Source organism: Ciconia boyciana, chromosome 4, assembly GCF_034638445.1.
Source record: "Ciconia boyciana chromosome 4, ASM3463844v1, whole genome shotgun sequence".
NCBI lineage: Eukaryota > Metazoa > Chordata > Aves > Ciconiiformes > Ciconiidae > Ciconia > Ciconia boyciana.
This window is the reverse complement of record NC_132937.1, coordinates 62,583,499-62,602,200: the sequence shown is the minus strand read 5'-3', so window position 1 is coordinate 62,602,200 and position 18,702 is coordinate 62,583,499. Positions and strand designations below refer to the sequence as shown.

The 18,702-nt window shown below is 39.0% G+C and overlaps 1 protein-coding gene across 10 annotated transcripts in view; it reads right to left on the bottom strand.

Annotated features, from left to right (window-relative positions):
* The window catches only part of AOPEP (aminopeptidase O (putative)), a 209,848-nt gene that overhangs the window by 24,478 nt on the left and 166,668 nt on the right, over positions 1–18,702 (bottom strand). For all 10 annotated transcript variants that reach the window (XM_072859722.1, XM_072859731.1, XM_072859719.1 and 7 more), the window contains one exon: positions 404–520. In XM_072859722.1, the coding sequence (XP_072715823.1) occupies positions 404–520 (117 nt within the window). The remainder of the gene's footprint in view (positions 1–403; positions 521–18,702) is intronic.

Genomic DNA, 18,702 nt, shown 5'->3' with positions numbered 1-18,702 from the left:
CGCGGAAAAACAGTTTTACACCCTAACAGACACGATTGCATTTGGAGACAATACACACAACTAAAATGAACTGGGCTCTAATACACAGTCACCATGACATAGTGAGAAATTTAACACTTGAGCAAATGCGCTGCCCAAGGTACAGGTACAATAGTAATGACATCTAGGCTGCACTGTCTCCTACCACGGTATGCAAACACACCTGGACCAACACAAAACACACAGAAATACTGAATAATTAAGGCCTCGGAAGATGCAACAATACTGGAGTTAAGAACATCCAATTTCAGATTGAGACATGGAAAAAAGAACTTGAATGAGCCTGGATCCTAGTGGAATGCTATCACTCCTAGTCAACAACGCAATGGCGTATGTTAGGGAGATTTTTTTTGAAGTGAATTACCTCAGCATCTTGCTCCCGGAGCTGGTATGTTTTCTCTAAGCACTGCAGTATTCTAGGACACAATGTCTTCTCCTCCAAGAGAAACTCCAGAAGTAAGACCAGCTGGTCAGGGAGAAGCTAAGAGAAAAATAAATGCCATGTGTGAATAAAGATCTCTAATGACTGAGCAATTACATGGAAACAAACTAAAGAGGACAAGATTATGATAACCTGTGTACTTCTGGCATGTGCTTGCAATACAACAAGAACTTCTAGCTGGTTTCTGAAAAACCTCGGAGTTTACGTGTCTGCGTTCTGAAAGACTCTGTGCTGGGGCACAATTAAGACTCATTTGCCAGGGTTTTCATTACTACAGTTAGATCAGATCTAAACCGTGCTCATCTTATTGAAACATAATCATAGCTTATTAAGTAAGATTTTTATGGAATACATATGCTAAGTAATTCCATTTTGTTTGGGCTTGGAAGGAATAAAAAAAGAGAATAATTTACAGTGCATAATTTCAGGAATCAACCAGACATATGAATGTATAATTTTAAGAGTGGCATTTTTATATGTTACACGAGCAACTGAACAATATTCTTACAGTGAACAAAGAAACACAACACAAATAAATGACCCACAAAACAAGTGTTGTAACGACGCATTTTGAGGCATATTCTAGTGCAATGAGTCACAAGCCATCCATCATTATGTGGTAAAGATGCATGAATGTTATGTTTGTGGCACACACAGTATATATGTATCTATACATGCACATATATTCAGCAGTTAGTCACCCGACTCCAGAACCTATCATTTTTAAGTTGAACCTAATGTAACCTAAAAAGAAAAAGCACAAGAAGTCTGATGTAGCAAGTGCTTAAGTGCTCTGTTTAATAGGCTTATTGGATGAACAAATAAATAATTCAAATAGAGCGCAGAGAGAAATTACACCAGCTGCCAGGAAACATCTATTGGAAATTGAGGGTTCAGGGTGATCAGTCAGAAGTTTGTTATATGCTCCAAAGCCTTCCCCCCTATTCATCATCGCAGGGCACCAAAAGAGGAAGGGGGAAGGGAGGAAGAATGTGAATTTAAGCTTTTGCACACAAAAAGAAACCAGCACTACTCACTTCCAATGTTCTCCAGACAGATTAATGAAATAAGATATCCTGTTACTGTAACACTGCTTCCAGCTTTTATCACATTTGGCGATTCTCTGCTCCCGCCTTGCCACCCATGTCCCCCTCTGCTGCATTAATGTGCTAAGCAGGCACAAAATGAAGCTGGCTATAGGAAATGCCTCTTCCAACAACACACCCCACAGCCAGGGCTGTTTACGTGGACGGAACAAGTCTGGACCCCTGATCTCTGACAGCAAGTCCACGAAGATATCAAGGATCTTCTGATAAGTCTTAATCTGTAAAATATCGCCGTTAACAACTAACTCAGCAACATGACATTTTATTCCTTTCTAGTCTGACATAATTTAGAATTAATATCTAAATCAGAATAAAGAGGAAAAGAGGTCTCTAGGATTTTAGTGCTTTGGTTTCCTTGCATTTTGATTTCCTTCCATTTTTTTTATTATTAAAGTTGTATTCTCAGAGACGGAAAAAAAATCACATCTTACTGGCTCTTACTGGCACATTTGCTAAATGGTACCGAAGCCTGCCAACAAAATGGAGTTGTTAAAAATAGTCAGACATTTAAAAATATTGAATATTTCAATTTCAGGACAACTACTAAAATGCCAACTTGAATGTTTATTGCGCAGTCCAACAGCAGCTGCCAGGGGATGGTGAGACGCTCTAAAAAATAAAGCAGGGAAGGCTTCTGGGAAGTGACTCTGCTTGGAAACCGAATTCATTCTGAACACTAATAAAATCTGAAATGTTGCAGAACACCACGCACAGAAAGGTAACTTCTGATTTAGAAAGCTTTCTCTGCTAACTACAAAGACAGCAGCGCAACATTTAATTTGTAGAAACTGTAGAACAGCTGCTTGAATACATAGGTACAGAACAGCTGAGAGTTATTATTTTATAATATATCTGCAATATAATTGCTATACAGATTCACCCACAGAAAGCTATTGTTTAAGATAACGTTACAGAATCTCACTGAAGCCAACAAAAACACAGCAGCAGAGCAACAGCCATGTCCTTAATTCACCTCTGCCTAGTGCTGCATTATGGGTGAGGAGTTTTCAGAATTACAGGTTAAACTCTTACCAGTTTAAATTTGAGACTGCAGAGGAAAAAAAAAATAAAAAATCTGAGACCATGGCTTCTGTTATTTTCCCACGTTCCAGCTGCCCAAGATGAGACTTTACATACTGGTTTCCAGCTCACGGTTTAATTAAAGTCCAAGGCAGGAGCTAGCAAACACCAGCAGAGAGGGTGGGGGCACCGGCAGAAGAAATGCTGACAGACCTGTACCAAAGTGGCACTAGTGGGCGCAGCTATTACATCTTGTTCTCCCACTCCTTCCAACACAAAATAAAAGGAGGAACATTCTCTTTCATTTCTTACCCTTCCCTTTTAATAAAAAGAGACTCTGCCTAAGAGAAACACCTCGCCTAAGCAAAGAGGCAGAAAGCTCGGCCGAAGTTTCACGACAGGGACTACTGCAAAATTCCTTCAGGGGTTTAGAAATCTTCCTTTCCCCAAACACAGCAATATGAATAACACTACCTCCAAAGCAGCTTTTTAACGGCTATAAACAAACTTCATAAAATTGCACTCGAATTTTCAGCCCGAAAACCCACACTCCATTCTTTTTAGTTTTCCCCACCACCGTCCTTATTTGTCCCACCCACCTGTTTCTTCTCATCTTTCACACCATGAGAATTGTTTGGGGTTCTCACTGTAGATTTTGCATTTGTTTGCTTTATGCTTAATACAAAGGGGCCCTTGCTTTTAAGTGCTACCAAAACATAAATGCTGGAGAAAACAAAAAGTAAATTTCTTTTCAATTATTGTGAAGCCATTTTTCTTTACAACAACTCATATTCTGTGAATGCTTATTGAATATGTAACATGCATAAAAAAACCCCACACAATGCAGCTACAGCAAAATACAGCAGGATAAACTTTACTGTGTTAATGTGTATCGCCACATTGAAAACATTCAGAAAACAACCATAACACCCCAAACGCAAAATTTCAGTCTTCCTGTTAAAAAAACCAAAAAATCTCACACACACACACATATATCTATAAAAGTAAAATAACTCTCTGAACTGTATTGGAGCATGCTCAATCAAAATGCTCAAATCTATGCAACTATTAAAGTAAATCACTTCAATCAGGAAATGTGGCAAGTATCAAGAAATAGTTTTCATTATGGCAATGATGGCTGCAACAGTCTCTATTTATATTGTGAAGTAGATAGCTCCTCTCCCAACCTATGCCTGCTGCATGGAAACCATACTGCTTTTCCCAGGGTTTCCCCTCCCCCAGTTGCGAGCACTGACACTACAAAGAGGGAATAAATTAATATGTTGTGATCAAGCACGCCAGAGGTTTTCTGTCATGTCCCATATAATTAAACATCATCCCCACTATAAAGCTGTATCCCACCACTGCACACTTTATCTTGCCCTTAAGACTGTAAAACCTCTACTGCAACTCTTCAGCCTTTTCAAAGAGTTCACTTTGTCCTGCCACTAAATGGCCATTTGTCCCCTGCTTCCCCTGTGTTACCTGATGTGGTGGTTTTAAAGTTTGAACAATTGGGCTGTTACCTCTAAAACAAACTGCAAGTGATAGGGAGTATCAAAACTAGGTCTGCATTTGAAAAAGACAAGATGAAAGAATTGAAGAAAATGTAACCAAACTGAAAATATAACTAAGTCTATTAGCGAAGCAGCTTACTGGGGCTGAGATGCAATGTATAGTAAATAGCCGGGAACTAAGAAAAAGCATACTTTGTATTTTATTCATATCAGTACACAAGACACTTAAGCCATTATACTGTGTTACAAGAATATCTCAAGATATTAGTAGGTTTGATAGGGCTTCTACAAATAATCTTGGAACAAACCCATGAGTTTTCCAAATCCTACCCCTAACCTGTAAAAAGCACAAAGAAAACAAATCTTGCCTCTTCAAAGATCTGGTATGGCAGCTACAGAGGTCATTGACCTCACATCCCAGAAGACCACCCACGCAAAGGAGCATATTTATCAATTCCTACATTAACAAATGCAATAAATGCCAGATTCACCCGTTATACTAGAAAAAACGCCACTGAAACATTTGACTACTGACCTTTTCACAGCCATGAAATGTGACACAGATATATCTACTTGAGCATCCACAGCACCAGCGCTTGCACTGCACCCCTAAGCCAGGACACAAATCACTAAAGTAGTACAGCTGGTATGCTGAATATCCCATTTGCTCCTGCCTGCACTTGAATGAAGTCATTGAAAGCCTCCTCGGAGGGGAAATGTGCCTCAGACTAATGCAGCAACCGATTGACAGTGGCGTGATTTCTATTATTACTCCATTATCACACTGGGATCTGTGCCTAAACGAGCATACTTCCTCCCTGATGCCATTTCCTTTTATCCTGGCTCTAGTCTAAAAGCGGATCAATGGGAGTAATACATATGATGTCACTTCAATTTACAGCAACTGCCTCCCTCTCTCGCGTGCACAGATAGATCGATTCTTCCCAAAAATGGTTAAGAAATGCATGGGGAGACTCTTCTCCCAGAAAAGGGTTCTCTGCTATATTTGTCTGTGTAACCACAGCAAGGAACTGTTTACACTGAGCAAAAACAGGGGGGAAAGGAAAAAAAAGTCACTACTGTGCACTGGAAAATGCTGGCTGAAATACAACACAAACAAGGCCCAAAACAGAATTAAAGCAATTTGACCTCTGAAAATTATACAGAAAAGTTTCAAGTTTCTAAGGCACAATATATTTCTCCTGTATTTCTTTGGGAGAAGGTAGTCTCATTCCCCCCCCCCCCCCAACATGAAATGTCTTTTCATTTACATTTTTACAAGATTTTCCAAAGTCAAACCAAATGCCTTCCCACCCCTCTCTTAGGAAAGAAAGGGAAAAACTCCACCCCAGAGTTCAATAGTGAATGGTTCCCTTCAGACAGAATTTCCTCATTAATTGCAGATAAGAAAGCACTGCTACTAGTCCAGGAGACAGGATTTATAGGACCAGGCCATCTCTGTGCCTATACTCTGAACTGATCAAACAAATCCCTGAATGAATCTCACGTTATAAACCCTCCACATAGACAATTTGCCTTGAGGGCTGTTTTCTGCAGGCTGCAATTAAACAAAAAAACCTTTGTAGATCCCCCCCTTCCTCAAACTGTCCAGAAAATTGTTAGCTTGAAAATTCAAGAAAACACTATTTACTCAACAACATTTTTAGACAGACTTTGTCATTGTTTACCTCAAACAATATTCTTCAGATGCTGTTTTCATCTGCACAGTGACTTCTTTTAAATGAAAACAAGGCTCCCCCCCCCGCCCCGGGGCTAAAATGTACTCATATCAAGTAACATATGAATTCAATAAAAATGTCCACGCTAACAGCTGTTAACTAGCATAGTGCGATACACTACTTAAGAGAGTCTAACTCTGAAAGAACTAGTCTGCAGTTTGATTAATATGCAGAAAAAAAAAGTAATCTGCAGCTGACAAAAAAATGCTTTGAACTGGTTTGCAAAATAAAACCCATCTATGCCAGAGACTGACAAAATTTCAGAAGTGTGTAGTGAAGCAGACTGTTCTGTTTAACTTTATTTGGGTCAGTTTGTTTATGACTTCCCTCTTGCTGAAAAATCAGCTCCCCTTCGAATGTTTATGAAAGATAACTAGACCTCACTATATTTAAAAGCAAAATAAATCTGTCTGTAACACATTGTCATCTACCTAGGAACTACACTCCTATGAAATGTCTTCCCATTGTGTGCAATTTTTCTCAATCTCTGCTCAGACGGTTGTTTCTGTGCTTGGCAACTCATTTTTCAGTATCTATTTTAAAAACAAAAAACCAGGAATTGTATGTACTGGGATTTTATAATGGAAAAGAAATTCCTGTGAACTTTGCTTCAAAAAATCTTACTTCAAGAAGTAATCGCAGAAAGTTCATCAGCATTTGATTTGTGTTACACTTCAAAATACTGTTTCTGGGACATTTGCCTGGTACCTCTTGCTTCTTACTAGTAGGACATAAAAATGACAGTGAGAGCGATTTATTTAATAAACAACTGCACTTGCATTTAGTTCCCAGTTACTTTCCTCTTTATAACATCAAAATTAAGGATTTATTATTTTTGGAAGCAGATCATCTATGTCAGAAATGATTTTAAGGCCACTACCTACTCAAATAAAAAGGTTTCATTTATTCTGGCCACACATATGAAAACATTTCTGGATAAATGACACAAATCCTAAAGAACCGCACAAACTTAAGTATGCACACAAGTCAAATGACCTAATTTCCATTGACTTTTAATGTTCCTTTTCAAATGCAAGGACAAAAATAGCAGTAATCAGAGTGCAACTGTCGATATGCAAGCAATAAATATTATGACAGCTACAATTTAAGGTGGGCTTCTGGAGGGTTCAAAAAGGTTTTGTGCATGTGTTTGACTTTAATTATACGATTAACCTGATATGTGCAACAGTAATGTGTCCATGAAGCAACAGACTTGGGAAACTTGTTCTAACTGAGCAAGGTATTCAGCGTTTTTGAAAGAGGAGTTCCTGATGGGCAAGCACTTTTCAAACCGGGGTGGCTTCTTTGCGATGCCCTCCTCAAAACCTGTCCTAAATTAACATTGATTTGTCAAGTAATGTTTGCATAACCAATGCCATACTTCCCTAAATGTTACAGACACTCTATTGGGAAGGCTCTTGGGACTACTTATGTGCTTAAAATTTGTCATATTCATACAGGTTTTTTTGTCCTGTTGCATTTAAATGCGATTTTGACACTGTACAAATCACATCATATTACTTGCACCAAACTGTTTGGTACTTACGCGTCAAACTTAGCATTTGATTTTCTTAACACTGAAAAATATTTGTAGGGTAGCATGAAAGCAAAAGCAGGCAGGGAAACTGTGGGTATATATGTTACAATACTGTGAAATGAGAATGAAAGGATTTAATTTTATCAATATTTTAAGGTGACTTTCAATGTGGGAATCAGCAGCATAAATGACAGTTTAAAGCTGTTTCACGTTCTGTGTCTGATATTCTGGTTACGCATTACCAGTAATGTTTTTAAAAGGTCAGCCATTGCTACCAGTCTGTAAACTGAAAGTTTTTTTCTTAAGCTATAGTACAAAATATTTTCCCATAATTTACTTAATGGAGAGAAGATCCACTTACTAAGAAATTCAGCATTTGCAATCTAATATAAATGCACTGAAATGTCAAAAACGATTAAACCTTTATGATCTAACATTCTGCTGAGCCAGCAAAATGAAAACCAGGTGGCTTCCACTACAGGTTCAGTCAAGTTATACAGTGCTTTCCCTCAACCCTAGTTTTCTCAAAGAAATGTTTCACCATAACTTTACCCGCGAGCATAATAATTCCCTTTTAAGCATAAACAGGCTACACATTGTCTATTCAATGCAGATTATCATCTCTGCCACTTACTAGTGTGCTTCCAGCATGTGCTGCTCCTGTTTTCAGATGAAATGGCCACAGCAAGAGAAAAGTGGACGTGAGAAGCCAGATTCCACATTTGAAATCGTACTCCACAGGATCATTACGTAAACACACTAGGAACAGACAGCATTGCTCTGACACAAACTAAAGTCAAAGCTGGCAACAGCAAGATCTTCCGTTACCCCTTCACTCGATCTCAGAAGTCCCCAGCACTGGAGAGGTGATCAGAACGTCAGACCTGCGGTTAGTGCTCTCCAACCACGTGAAACCAGCTGGCACTAAGACCACCTTCTCATCTAACAGCAGACCCAACAGAGGCACTTCCGGTTCAGCAAACTGTTCATCTAACTGCAAAAAACAAAGCCAAGGAGAACTCTGGTTTTATTTTCCAGACTCTTAGACTACTACAAATTAAAGGATTCATACAGCAGACCAATAAGTCTTAGTTAGCAATTGGTGGAAAGATTTCATACCCACATTGCAGCAGATGCTGAAGTGGAAGTATTTGCCTCCTTATTTGTCCACCCAAAACACTCCAGATCTGAGCTGCTCCAGGCTATGCACTGATGCTGAGATCAATGGCAGTATAAACCATCTCACCTTGAATGACCATCATCTAGATCCTCTGAAAACAGACCAGACCAGTGAGTGTCCTCTGAGACATTAAAAGAAATTTGCAGACTACAGCAGACACTGAAAACCAGTGTTTCAGTGGCCAGTCTACCAACCGTGAAATGAAGAGCTGAAGAACCGTTATCACTGTATGCTAACTACAACCATCACTGAGAGCACCCTCAGACAGATTTCCTTTATTTTTCTGTTATGTACTAGAAGAAGAAAGAGGGACAAAAACCTGAAACCCAAAGAAAATTAACTAATTTTTCTGAGCTTTGCTATGTTGCAAATTACTGGCCAAGTAACCTCATCACCTAGCACCGAAAGTGCCAAATCCTACCTCTAGCAACTACCCCGGGCAGTTAAGCTACCTCTTCAGTCCAAAATCCTGGCAACAAAACTGAGCAAGCGCTAGCCTGAAGAAGTATCTTCTTTTTCCTTGAGAAATTGGCACATACATCGAAATTTCTGGAACCAACATTTGTTCTACCTATGCCTACCAATGCAGGACCCAGTCAATGCCTAGAGTTCATGTAGGATTGTGATCTTCAGGGATCACGGGAATTCATTAGGAGGTTCCCAACTCTTATGATGTGGTCGGGTCTTGGGGAGACCATGACTTGTTCACCAGAACATGTTCCCTTCTGGTAAGTCAATCACAAAGGTATTATATCTACCCCAAACAGCTGGCATCATTCAGAGAAAGAACCTGAAGAAGGGGAGAGACGAGAACTTTCTTTCTTTCTCCTCTAACCATTCAGCAGCCTGACTGCTGCTGAAGAAAGCCATATTAATTCCACTTAGCTCATGGCTGCAGGATACACCACCGCTTCACCAGGGAGGGCTGGCCAAGGTTCATCATAAAGCACTAATAATGTCACAAGCCTTCCTGGAGGAGAGGACTAAAGCACAGATGGGAAACTGCACTTCCATCACTTGACACTTTACTCCTGGAATCCACAAGAATCAACTCTCTTTTCTACCCTTTTGATTTGAGAACAACAGGTGATGAGTGATTTCATGTATAATTGTATCAGTTGTCTTTTAACATCTGTAGATCAACTGCGTTTGCAGACCTCAGCTAGCAATATTTTCTTCTGACCTGAAATCTGGCTCTGATGCATTGTATGTCCAACACGGCCTATGCATACTCACAACAGTTCTTCCAACACACCATGCCCATTTGATCCTTCATTGGGGGAGGGGGGGGTGTTGTTTGGGTTTTTTAAATTTCTTAAGAATGCAACCGACCAGATTGAGTGGACTCAAGTTTCAGAAATATACGCATACCTCCAAGCAAGTTTTAATCACAGATGACCTTACAACAGATGTAAGTGTAACAGGTGAGATCTAAACCTAAAAGTACCCAGGTGATCCTGGGAACTTAGAAGAGCAGTATGTAGAGTCTGCAGTCATGAAACAGTCTCCATTGACTGAAGATGCAGAGATGCCAATCCACCACCATCAGCTTCTTGGATTATTTTTTTAACTAAGATCTCAGAATGGCCATGACTAAAAATCTCCAGTTGTCCGGGAGAACTCTTTCCTTGTGGCTGACAGTGATCCAGTTCCACAGCCGCTGTTACTTCTCAGCCCAATTACCTCAGCATCTCAAAATGAAGCCTTTGGCACTTCAGAAGGTAACTGGTACTGAACACTGCAGGGTGACTCGCAACACAGGTTACCACACGCCTGTCATATTGGTCTTCTGATTTCTACACTGGTTCCCACCAGAAGCCCCTCTAACGCAGCCACTGCAGCCTGCGCTGGTGACACTGAGAAGGTGACCTCCAGCCGCTGACCGAGGATCACGGGCAACAGCCAGGCTCTTCCTCCATTCCACAGTTCTCCACTCAAAGCACACAGACTTCTTGAAAGGGAGCCTGAACTTTTTAATGGGTAATCTAAACTTGCACTGTGAGCTAAGGACTGGTCACAAGCAGCACCACCTTCCACTCCAGATGCATGGCAAGTTTCTCAGTTTTGCCTGCTTTAATACAAATACATAGCAGCATGTACTTAAGGGGGGGGGGGGGGGGGGAAGGGGAAAGCAACCCTTTCTCCCTCCCAAGAAACAAAACACTCCACTGCACACAGCTCTCTCCAGGGGGACAGGATGAGACAATAAACAACACATGACAGATGTTAGTTCATTGCTTAATGCACTTGTGGAAGCTACTCAGATTCTATGGCGATGAGTGTAGTATGGAACAGAACAAGCGTATCCCATTACTTTTTATGCTTGATTTTAAAAATATGGATAAGATTTTATTTAAAACTGTTGCAGAAGACAATTAGCATTGGGGGGGGGGGGGATCAAGCCTTTAAAAGATCTGAGGACAAGTGTATGAGTGTTGCATGACACCCTTCTTATGCCCAGTGCTATTTAAAAAGACGCTATTAGCAAGGATCTAGCTGCCAGATTTTCTCTTTCAAACTCATATATAGGAGCATTAAAACTAATCATAAAAATAAATCCAAGCTGAAACTTGCTGGACATGAACTCTTCCAAACTGCAATTTGACTTACGGGTTTTTAGCTTGAAGTAGTGCAAGAAATTGAGTGGCTTGAGACAGGATTTGCACACCATTAGCATGTGTAGGAGCAGGACTTCTTAAAAAAACCCAAAAAACATAACAGCAAAACAAACCCTAAAAGTTAGTTGAAATGCTAATGTTTTCAGAAGTAATTACCAGATAAAATGTGATAAGAGAAAAAGCACTACATTCTGCTCATGTTTCTCAGATGAGACTTTCTGGAATACCAAGGAAGATATGTGAATTATTAAAAGGGAGCAGGAGTTATTTTATCACGTGTACTGACCAGTACTTCCATGTATAGACACAACATTAATAACTACTTCTAGATCCACATAATGGATTTGTTTCTTGACTCATAACTACAGCTTCATGTGGGAACAACTCTATTCAGTTTAATAGAATTACATCAAAGCACTAGCCTCTGAAGAGCTCTCTTGAAAAAACAAAAGTTAGTACTTTCTTGTGATTATAGAAATGTGTTCTGGTTTTATGACAATGCAAGTGACAGAAACAGAAAAACTATTCTAGACATATTAAGAAACTACTGTTGATGAAGGGGTATGAACAAAATACACGACATTTAAGGCGCAAACTCCCTTATAAATTCACTCTCACAGCTGGGGTAAAACTAGAGGCTTTAAATATATTAATTTCCTTATCAAATAGGGATAAATGTAATTTATTATGCTCATTTGTAATATTGGTATATGCACATACGCATAGAAAGATATGCTCACGTAACTCCTCACTGAAAAGTTTTTACCTCTCTCCAAACCCCTGTTTTTTAATAACAAGTCCCATAATTTTTAAAAAATGTTGTGGGTGGTGGTGCGTTTTGGGTTTGTTTTTTTATCTATCTGTAAGGAATATTCAGTGAGTTGCTTAGAAGTCCTTAATTTCATACCCCCGACTCCATTAGGTTTATGCATCATATTTCAGAGTACCTGGAATCATTTAACATATTTATAAAATGCAGGTACTTGCAACTTCATTTCCAGAAGCGGGCACAAAGACAAGTCTTCATGCTGAAATGGAAGAGGGTTCTAGTCTCCATTTTCAAACTTTCTACAACAGAGAAAGTTGAGACTTTCTACAATGTTTTCCATCAACCATTTACTACAACCTTCATTTTTAAAAATATTTGAAAATTTCCAATGCTTTACAAATGACTGAGGAAGCAAAGGGTAAAGTAGTTGTTGCAGAAAAATAAAAATAAATCCTAAACCAAAAGCCCCACTCTGAAGTTGTTATTTATTTTTATTCTATAAATGTGCAGAGAAATGGTTCAATTTACTGCCATTCATTTCCATACTATTTTCCCTTTAGCAAAAAGATCTAACGTGTAAAGCAGAGCGCACCCCATATCACTCTCCTGACCTGTGCACTTTTGGGTTCCACTCCAGACACTGCATGTCCTGCTTAACTCAGACCTTTTTATGTGGACCTGGAGGAACCACTATGGGCCACAGCAGGACTTGTGGTAAGCAGGCATCAAGCAAATCACTGCAATCAATAGCAGGGGAGCCTATCCTCTACAAAACAGCACGCACTTACTTCTTTCTTTCTAAGACTGCATGCTACTTAACTTCTCTCTCTTCAGGAAAGGAGGGAGAAGAAAAAATATTGATCTCCAGGAAAGATATGTGGAAAATTTGCTGTTCTATGGCCTCATTCCATACGCCTTATGGAAGGAGAGCTCCCACTAACTTCACGGGAATATTTACTCGCCGAAGGAGAACAAGGGCACTTAATCACAGAAGTTACATACAAATGTGAAAACAATCAAGCAGATAATGCCAGGGAGCAGTGTGCTGACTGTGCAGCAGTAGAGTACTATTTATATACGAATGGCTGGATAACCACTAAGTTAAGTACAGTGCTTCAACAGTAATTCATAATCTTATCTACTAATGGAAATAGTTCACTGAAAGTCGGCTTTAGCAAGAACCTACAGTGCTGTGCTCAGTGACAGAACGAGCTATTTACCTGAAAAGTTTAAACAGTGCAATCCCACAGCTAATTTAAGAAATTGCTTGGTAACATGATCATTTAAACCTAATTTAAGGTAAGTAATGAATGCTTTTGAACACTGAAATGCAACCCATTCCGCAGTACAAGCAAAATATCTGCTTAGTATGGATCTTGCTCTTAAGAAGCAAAGGCAAGTGCCCACTCCATCAGCTCTTTCCTTCTAGTGAAATCAATCTTTAGAAGTTTCATTTCAGATACATGTATGCTGCTGTGGCTAAAATGGACCTGAAGTTTCCATTATAAACTGCAATTCTCAGGTGTTTATAACTTAACTATAAAAATTCCCTCCAGCAAGAAACTTGGCATTAAAGTTCTCAGTCGATAGGTGATTTAAAAAAGATTACTTTCACTATTATTATTCCAAATAAAATGTCCAAGGCAGTTTACTGATTTAAGACAAGTGTCTATCACCAAACTCCTACTTTTTAGAAATGAAAACTTAACAATTGATTACTCTAGGATGAGTCTAATGACATTTGAAATTAGGACAGCTATGGTAACAAGCAGCGAATAGCTATGGCTACTTTATGGAGTAAATATTTTTCACTGGCAAAATTAACCCTTCATAGCTCCATCTTAAAGAACATAAAAGGAAACGATAGCTCTTTTTTTAAAATTTTCTTTCAAACTAAGCAGTAGAGATTTAGTTTGCTGAGTGGTTTTTTTCCCCATGTTTAAAAGCAATCCCCTGAATAGGTCTCTCAAAATCCTGGCCACATCATCACCTACCCCAACAAAACCCCAAGACAACCGCAGTTTATGAGCACAACCCTGCAAACACTTAGGTGTAATTAACTTTGCATGCATGAGTACCTCCACTGAAAGGACCAGCAGCCTACACATGCTCACAAGTTTACAGCATCGGGCCCTCTTAAGTGTCCCTTTTAAAAGGACATTACAAGGTTTAATAAACTAATAGCAAAGTCATGCTGTAGAATTTTGCAGCAACAGTATGGTTATTGTTTTTTCAAACTAGCTCAAAAGATGAGGATTCTATATTATACAGACTGATAGAGCAATTTCTATTATATGCTGCTTATAATCTGCAGAATCTAATGAACTCATTAGTTTGTATACAACTTTAGCCAGTCCAGTCTGAAAATACACTGAAATAAACAACATATTCTTGGAAATTTAACACTTCTTACTACCCCCTTATTTTTAAACACAGACATCTTGGCTACACCAGTATGTCAGTTTTTAAAGCAGTTTCTGTGCACCACTGACTTCAGCCTGGGAAGCTGCTGCAGCGCTGACTTTCAGATGTATACATACGCACAAGTCCTAGAAAGCTGGGAACCGAAAGCACTCGGCAGTTCTGGAAATTAAGGACCTCACAACCCTAGCACGTACATTGTAGTGGCCCACGCAAAGCAGGCACTATACACTGAGATCTCCTGTTTCTCTTCTGTTTTTCTGGCAATCTTATAGTTATTTCACCATAGATTGTTCAGAGGGCAAACTCCTGCCCGCGATCAGCTTCGCTACGGATCAGGGTATCTGTCTTCATTTTGCCAATTATTTTTGTCTGAATTCCAGAGAAGCCAAAAGATCCGCTTTAAAGAAGGAAAAACATGTTAAACAGCCTTAGATTTCACCATTAAAAAAATTTAACCTTGAAAAAACATCTGAACAGACATAGGAAGCTGATTACATGGGTAGTATATATATATTCTTCCCCCTGTAAACTGTTCGTAAAGAAGTTGCCTGTATTTCATATACCTCTAAAGTCACAGAACAGACACCAGCTGTGCTGTAAATGCCCAGTCTGGCACTCGCAGGTAACACACTCTCAGCTGAGTATTCCTGTTTTAACGTTATGATTGAACTCTGCAACAGACAGCAATATTCTTTCATAAAAACCCCTAAAAAGAATGATTCATGAAAAAGCTAAGTTCTTAACCACTCCTAAGTGCAAATGGGCAATAGAGGCAAGAAGGTGATATGAAAGGAATTTCACCGGTATTCAAAACAAGCGCTGTAACCAGTAACAGCTGAATTATTCCAAGAATTGGTAAGGCACATGACAAAAGAAATGCAGTATTATTGTGAAAAGGCCAAAAGACAAGGGTATACTTACTGAAAATGCAATTTCAGTTCCACTCGGTGAGAGCACAAAGTCCTTTAACCTGATGATACCTTTACTGTGGTGCCTCTATAATATTAGTCTTCTCTTCAGACTAAATACACAAGCTCTTCTTCTTAATCTAAATCCAATCACAAACCAGTCTTGGACATGCTCCACCCTTGCAATTACATATTGCTCTCGGTGATCATATTCCACCTCTTTCCTTCCCTCCTCCTTTTCCATACTGTAGCCCTTTTTATTCAATGCTCTTCTGGGAGCATTATCTCTCATCTAATAATCACATTAATTAGAAATTTTAATTTTGGCATTTAAACAACATGAAACTAGTTTTGACAAATCTTACAATTCCAGGGGCAATAACAACATAAAAGTAAAGCCCTTTTCCATCTGCCCCCAAACATACATGAGTTTCTAAAAGACAAAAACAGCAGGAGAAATGTTATCCTCTTGCCTTCTGTAACAAGATGAGAGCGTCCATTCGCGTAAGAGCTCTGTTAATTTCAGGTGCTAGTGCACTGACTTCAAGGAAATATAAGCAATAAACATATTCTTTCGCTTTAATAGCTGAAATAGCAAGTGGGCGCACTGAGGTTTGCCAAGGGCAGCACATGTTTCTTAATCTTCAGAATAACTGCACCTTATTTTACATGCAATTTTAATGTAAATAAAAGCAATAAAAGGAAAAAGTAACAGTCTATTGAAACTGTAGTTTCTGTTAATTATGAATATTATATCATTGGCATGCTTACAGTAAATCATAAGCACTGGTCTGCGTGATTTCACAACGCCAATCTCAGCTCATAGGGAGGCTGGCTGGAATAAACAAAAAAGCAATGGTATTTCAGCAGGTCTGTATCATTAACAAAGCCAGTGGAAATAAGCAGCCTTTCCATTACATACTGCCCTTCTATATTAACCTTTGTGGACAAAAAATAGTTTGTCCAAATAGAAACAAAGTGTTTACAACACTGAGTAGTTTTGAATGTATCTGCATGGGGCAAAATAATAAGGATCTGTACCTTTCTGAGGGGTATCTCAAGGGAAAGAACAGGAAAGTGACAACAAAGACATGTTGTGATAGAACAGCACGCAATTTTTTCATGAAGCTGCCCAAGTTCCATACAGTGCTGAGGACTGGTTTTCTCTGGAAAACGTGTTTTCCCTTTTTTCAATCCCCTTGGGATCCTTGATCGTACAGTTTGAACTGACTTGAAAAGTAAACGGGGGGTGGGGGGGCGGGGAGACAAAAACCTAAACTGTCGTGACTGGCTTTTTCAGCATTTACACGGCTAAATTTATATTGCCAAGGCAATTATAGCTTATTGGCCTGCATACTGAAAATTATTGACTTATGCTTAGCAACCCTGCAAATGACAACATTTGCTGCACACAATAAGGAAACCAAATTAAGGGCCTCTCAATGTATACAATACCTCCTTCCTTCCTTCATTTATTTATTTATTTATCTTTTAAAGCTCAGTTTTCCAATTCCACCAATAAGTGCTCTTTGTGTAGGCCAGTGGTGCTGTGGTGATACACATACACGCTGCATATCGTAGCACAGCTCTAAATCGCATGGGCAGACAGCAAGAGGGATTAGTTTAATCTAGATTTTGGATATGTAAAATTGCAAAAGACAGAATGGAAGCTGGTGAGTCAGGCTGCTGAGACCTCAAAATCATGGGAAAACATACTGCTAGCTTTTAGCCAGTTATTTCTTGAATGCCTCTCCCCTTTTGCACTTATACCTGCTACTATTTAGAGCAGTAAATCAAATACTGTTGTCTGTTTCTTAAAAATGGTTTGCAGCTTATCCACAAGAGAAAAACGTAAGTTCGCTTACACTAACATCTTTTTCATTTTTTACTTATTATATACACATTGGGGTTTTTTCAGTTCTTGGTGCTTGGATTTTCCTCTATTTTTTGAATGTTTACTTAATGTTTGACATCTTACTGTTTCCTCCAGTCAGTTTCTCCAGTTGTGGTTTGATTTTGTTTTTGGGTTTGTTTGGGTTATTTTTTTGTTTTTTTTTTTTTAATTATTCACACAGTGAAATGGAGGAGGAAAAAATAATAATTTTTAAAAACCCTCCCCAGGAAACTGGATTGTAAAACCACAAAATCTGGCAGAGTGACAAAGCAGGGGGGACCTTACATATTTTTAACTAACATTTTGAAGCTGACTAGATTTCAAGTTGAGCATTTAAAAAACAAAAAGGCAAACGAACATACTTTGCTCGATTGAAAGAGAGGGCTTTGACAGAGAATAGAGGGGAACAAAGAAGCATGCTTGTATTATGAAATTCAACAGAAGGCAAGAAAACGCTGAAAAAAAAAAATCCATTGATAGGATGACATTTTCTTCCCACAGAGACTTTACACGTTCTACCCTTTCACCACTTTCCAAAGCCCCCCTATTTTTTTCCAGTATTTCAATATAACTGAAGTTGAAACTCTCTCTTGCTTCTCATTTTCCCTCATTTTCTGTATTTGACACTTGATTAGGACCGTGCACTTCCCCAAGGAGACTATTGCCAGAACGCAGTGTGTGGAAGCGAGGGCTGAGCTGAAACACTACAAAATAAACTGCAGCCATGAAGTGGCTACTTGTGCAGGCACATGGCCACCTTCCCCAGGAGCAAGCGGGAGGCACCGCCTGCCCGTGGTACAAGGGACACATGGGACATGCTGCCACTTCGCACTTCAGGCGCAGAAAATATTTCTGCTTCGTTTTCAAAAGCCATTTCTAAGCTACTTCTCTGCAACTCTCCTGAGCTCCGTCTAAAGGCTTTCAGTGGTGGTGTTTATGTAAGGGAGACAGCCAAACATACCTGGAAATTGGGAGACACTACAAATAAATTTTTGCTATTTGTGGCTGAAACAAGTAAATTCATTAATACACAATTCAAGGCAGAACAATCACACACTACATGACGCTACCTAGCACCTACAGAAGGATTTTGTCAAACTGTATTTTGCTGTTACTCATTTTCTACCACATTTTCATTTCTAAGTTTTAATACAAAGCAAATACAAAAGTAATTAAACAGCTATAAACAGAAGTAAAAACTGTTGTATTTTGTGCAATTACTATGAAAAATCCACATATTTCTATTTCTCATACAAAATATCTTCAGTACTCCACAATTAGCTTATATTTGAAACAATGTTCAAAGCTGTTCTTAAAGTACCTTATTATGAAAGGAAAGTAGAAGTAGTCTTGACTGAAGTGGAATTACTATTCAATTGAAAGTAAAAAGAAAAAAATACTAGAAGAAAAGTCAAGCATGGAGACAACAGGCTTAAATCAAGGCTCTGTATTTTTCCACATTAAATTTGATGTTAATCTTCCAGCTATATTAACTTACCACATACATTT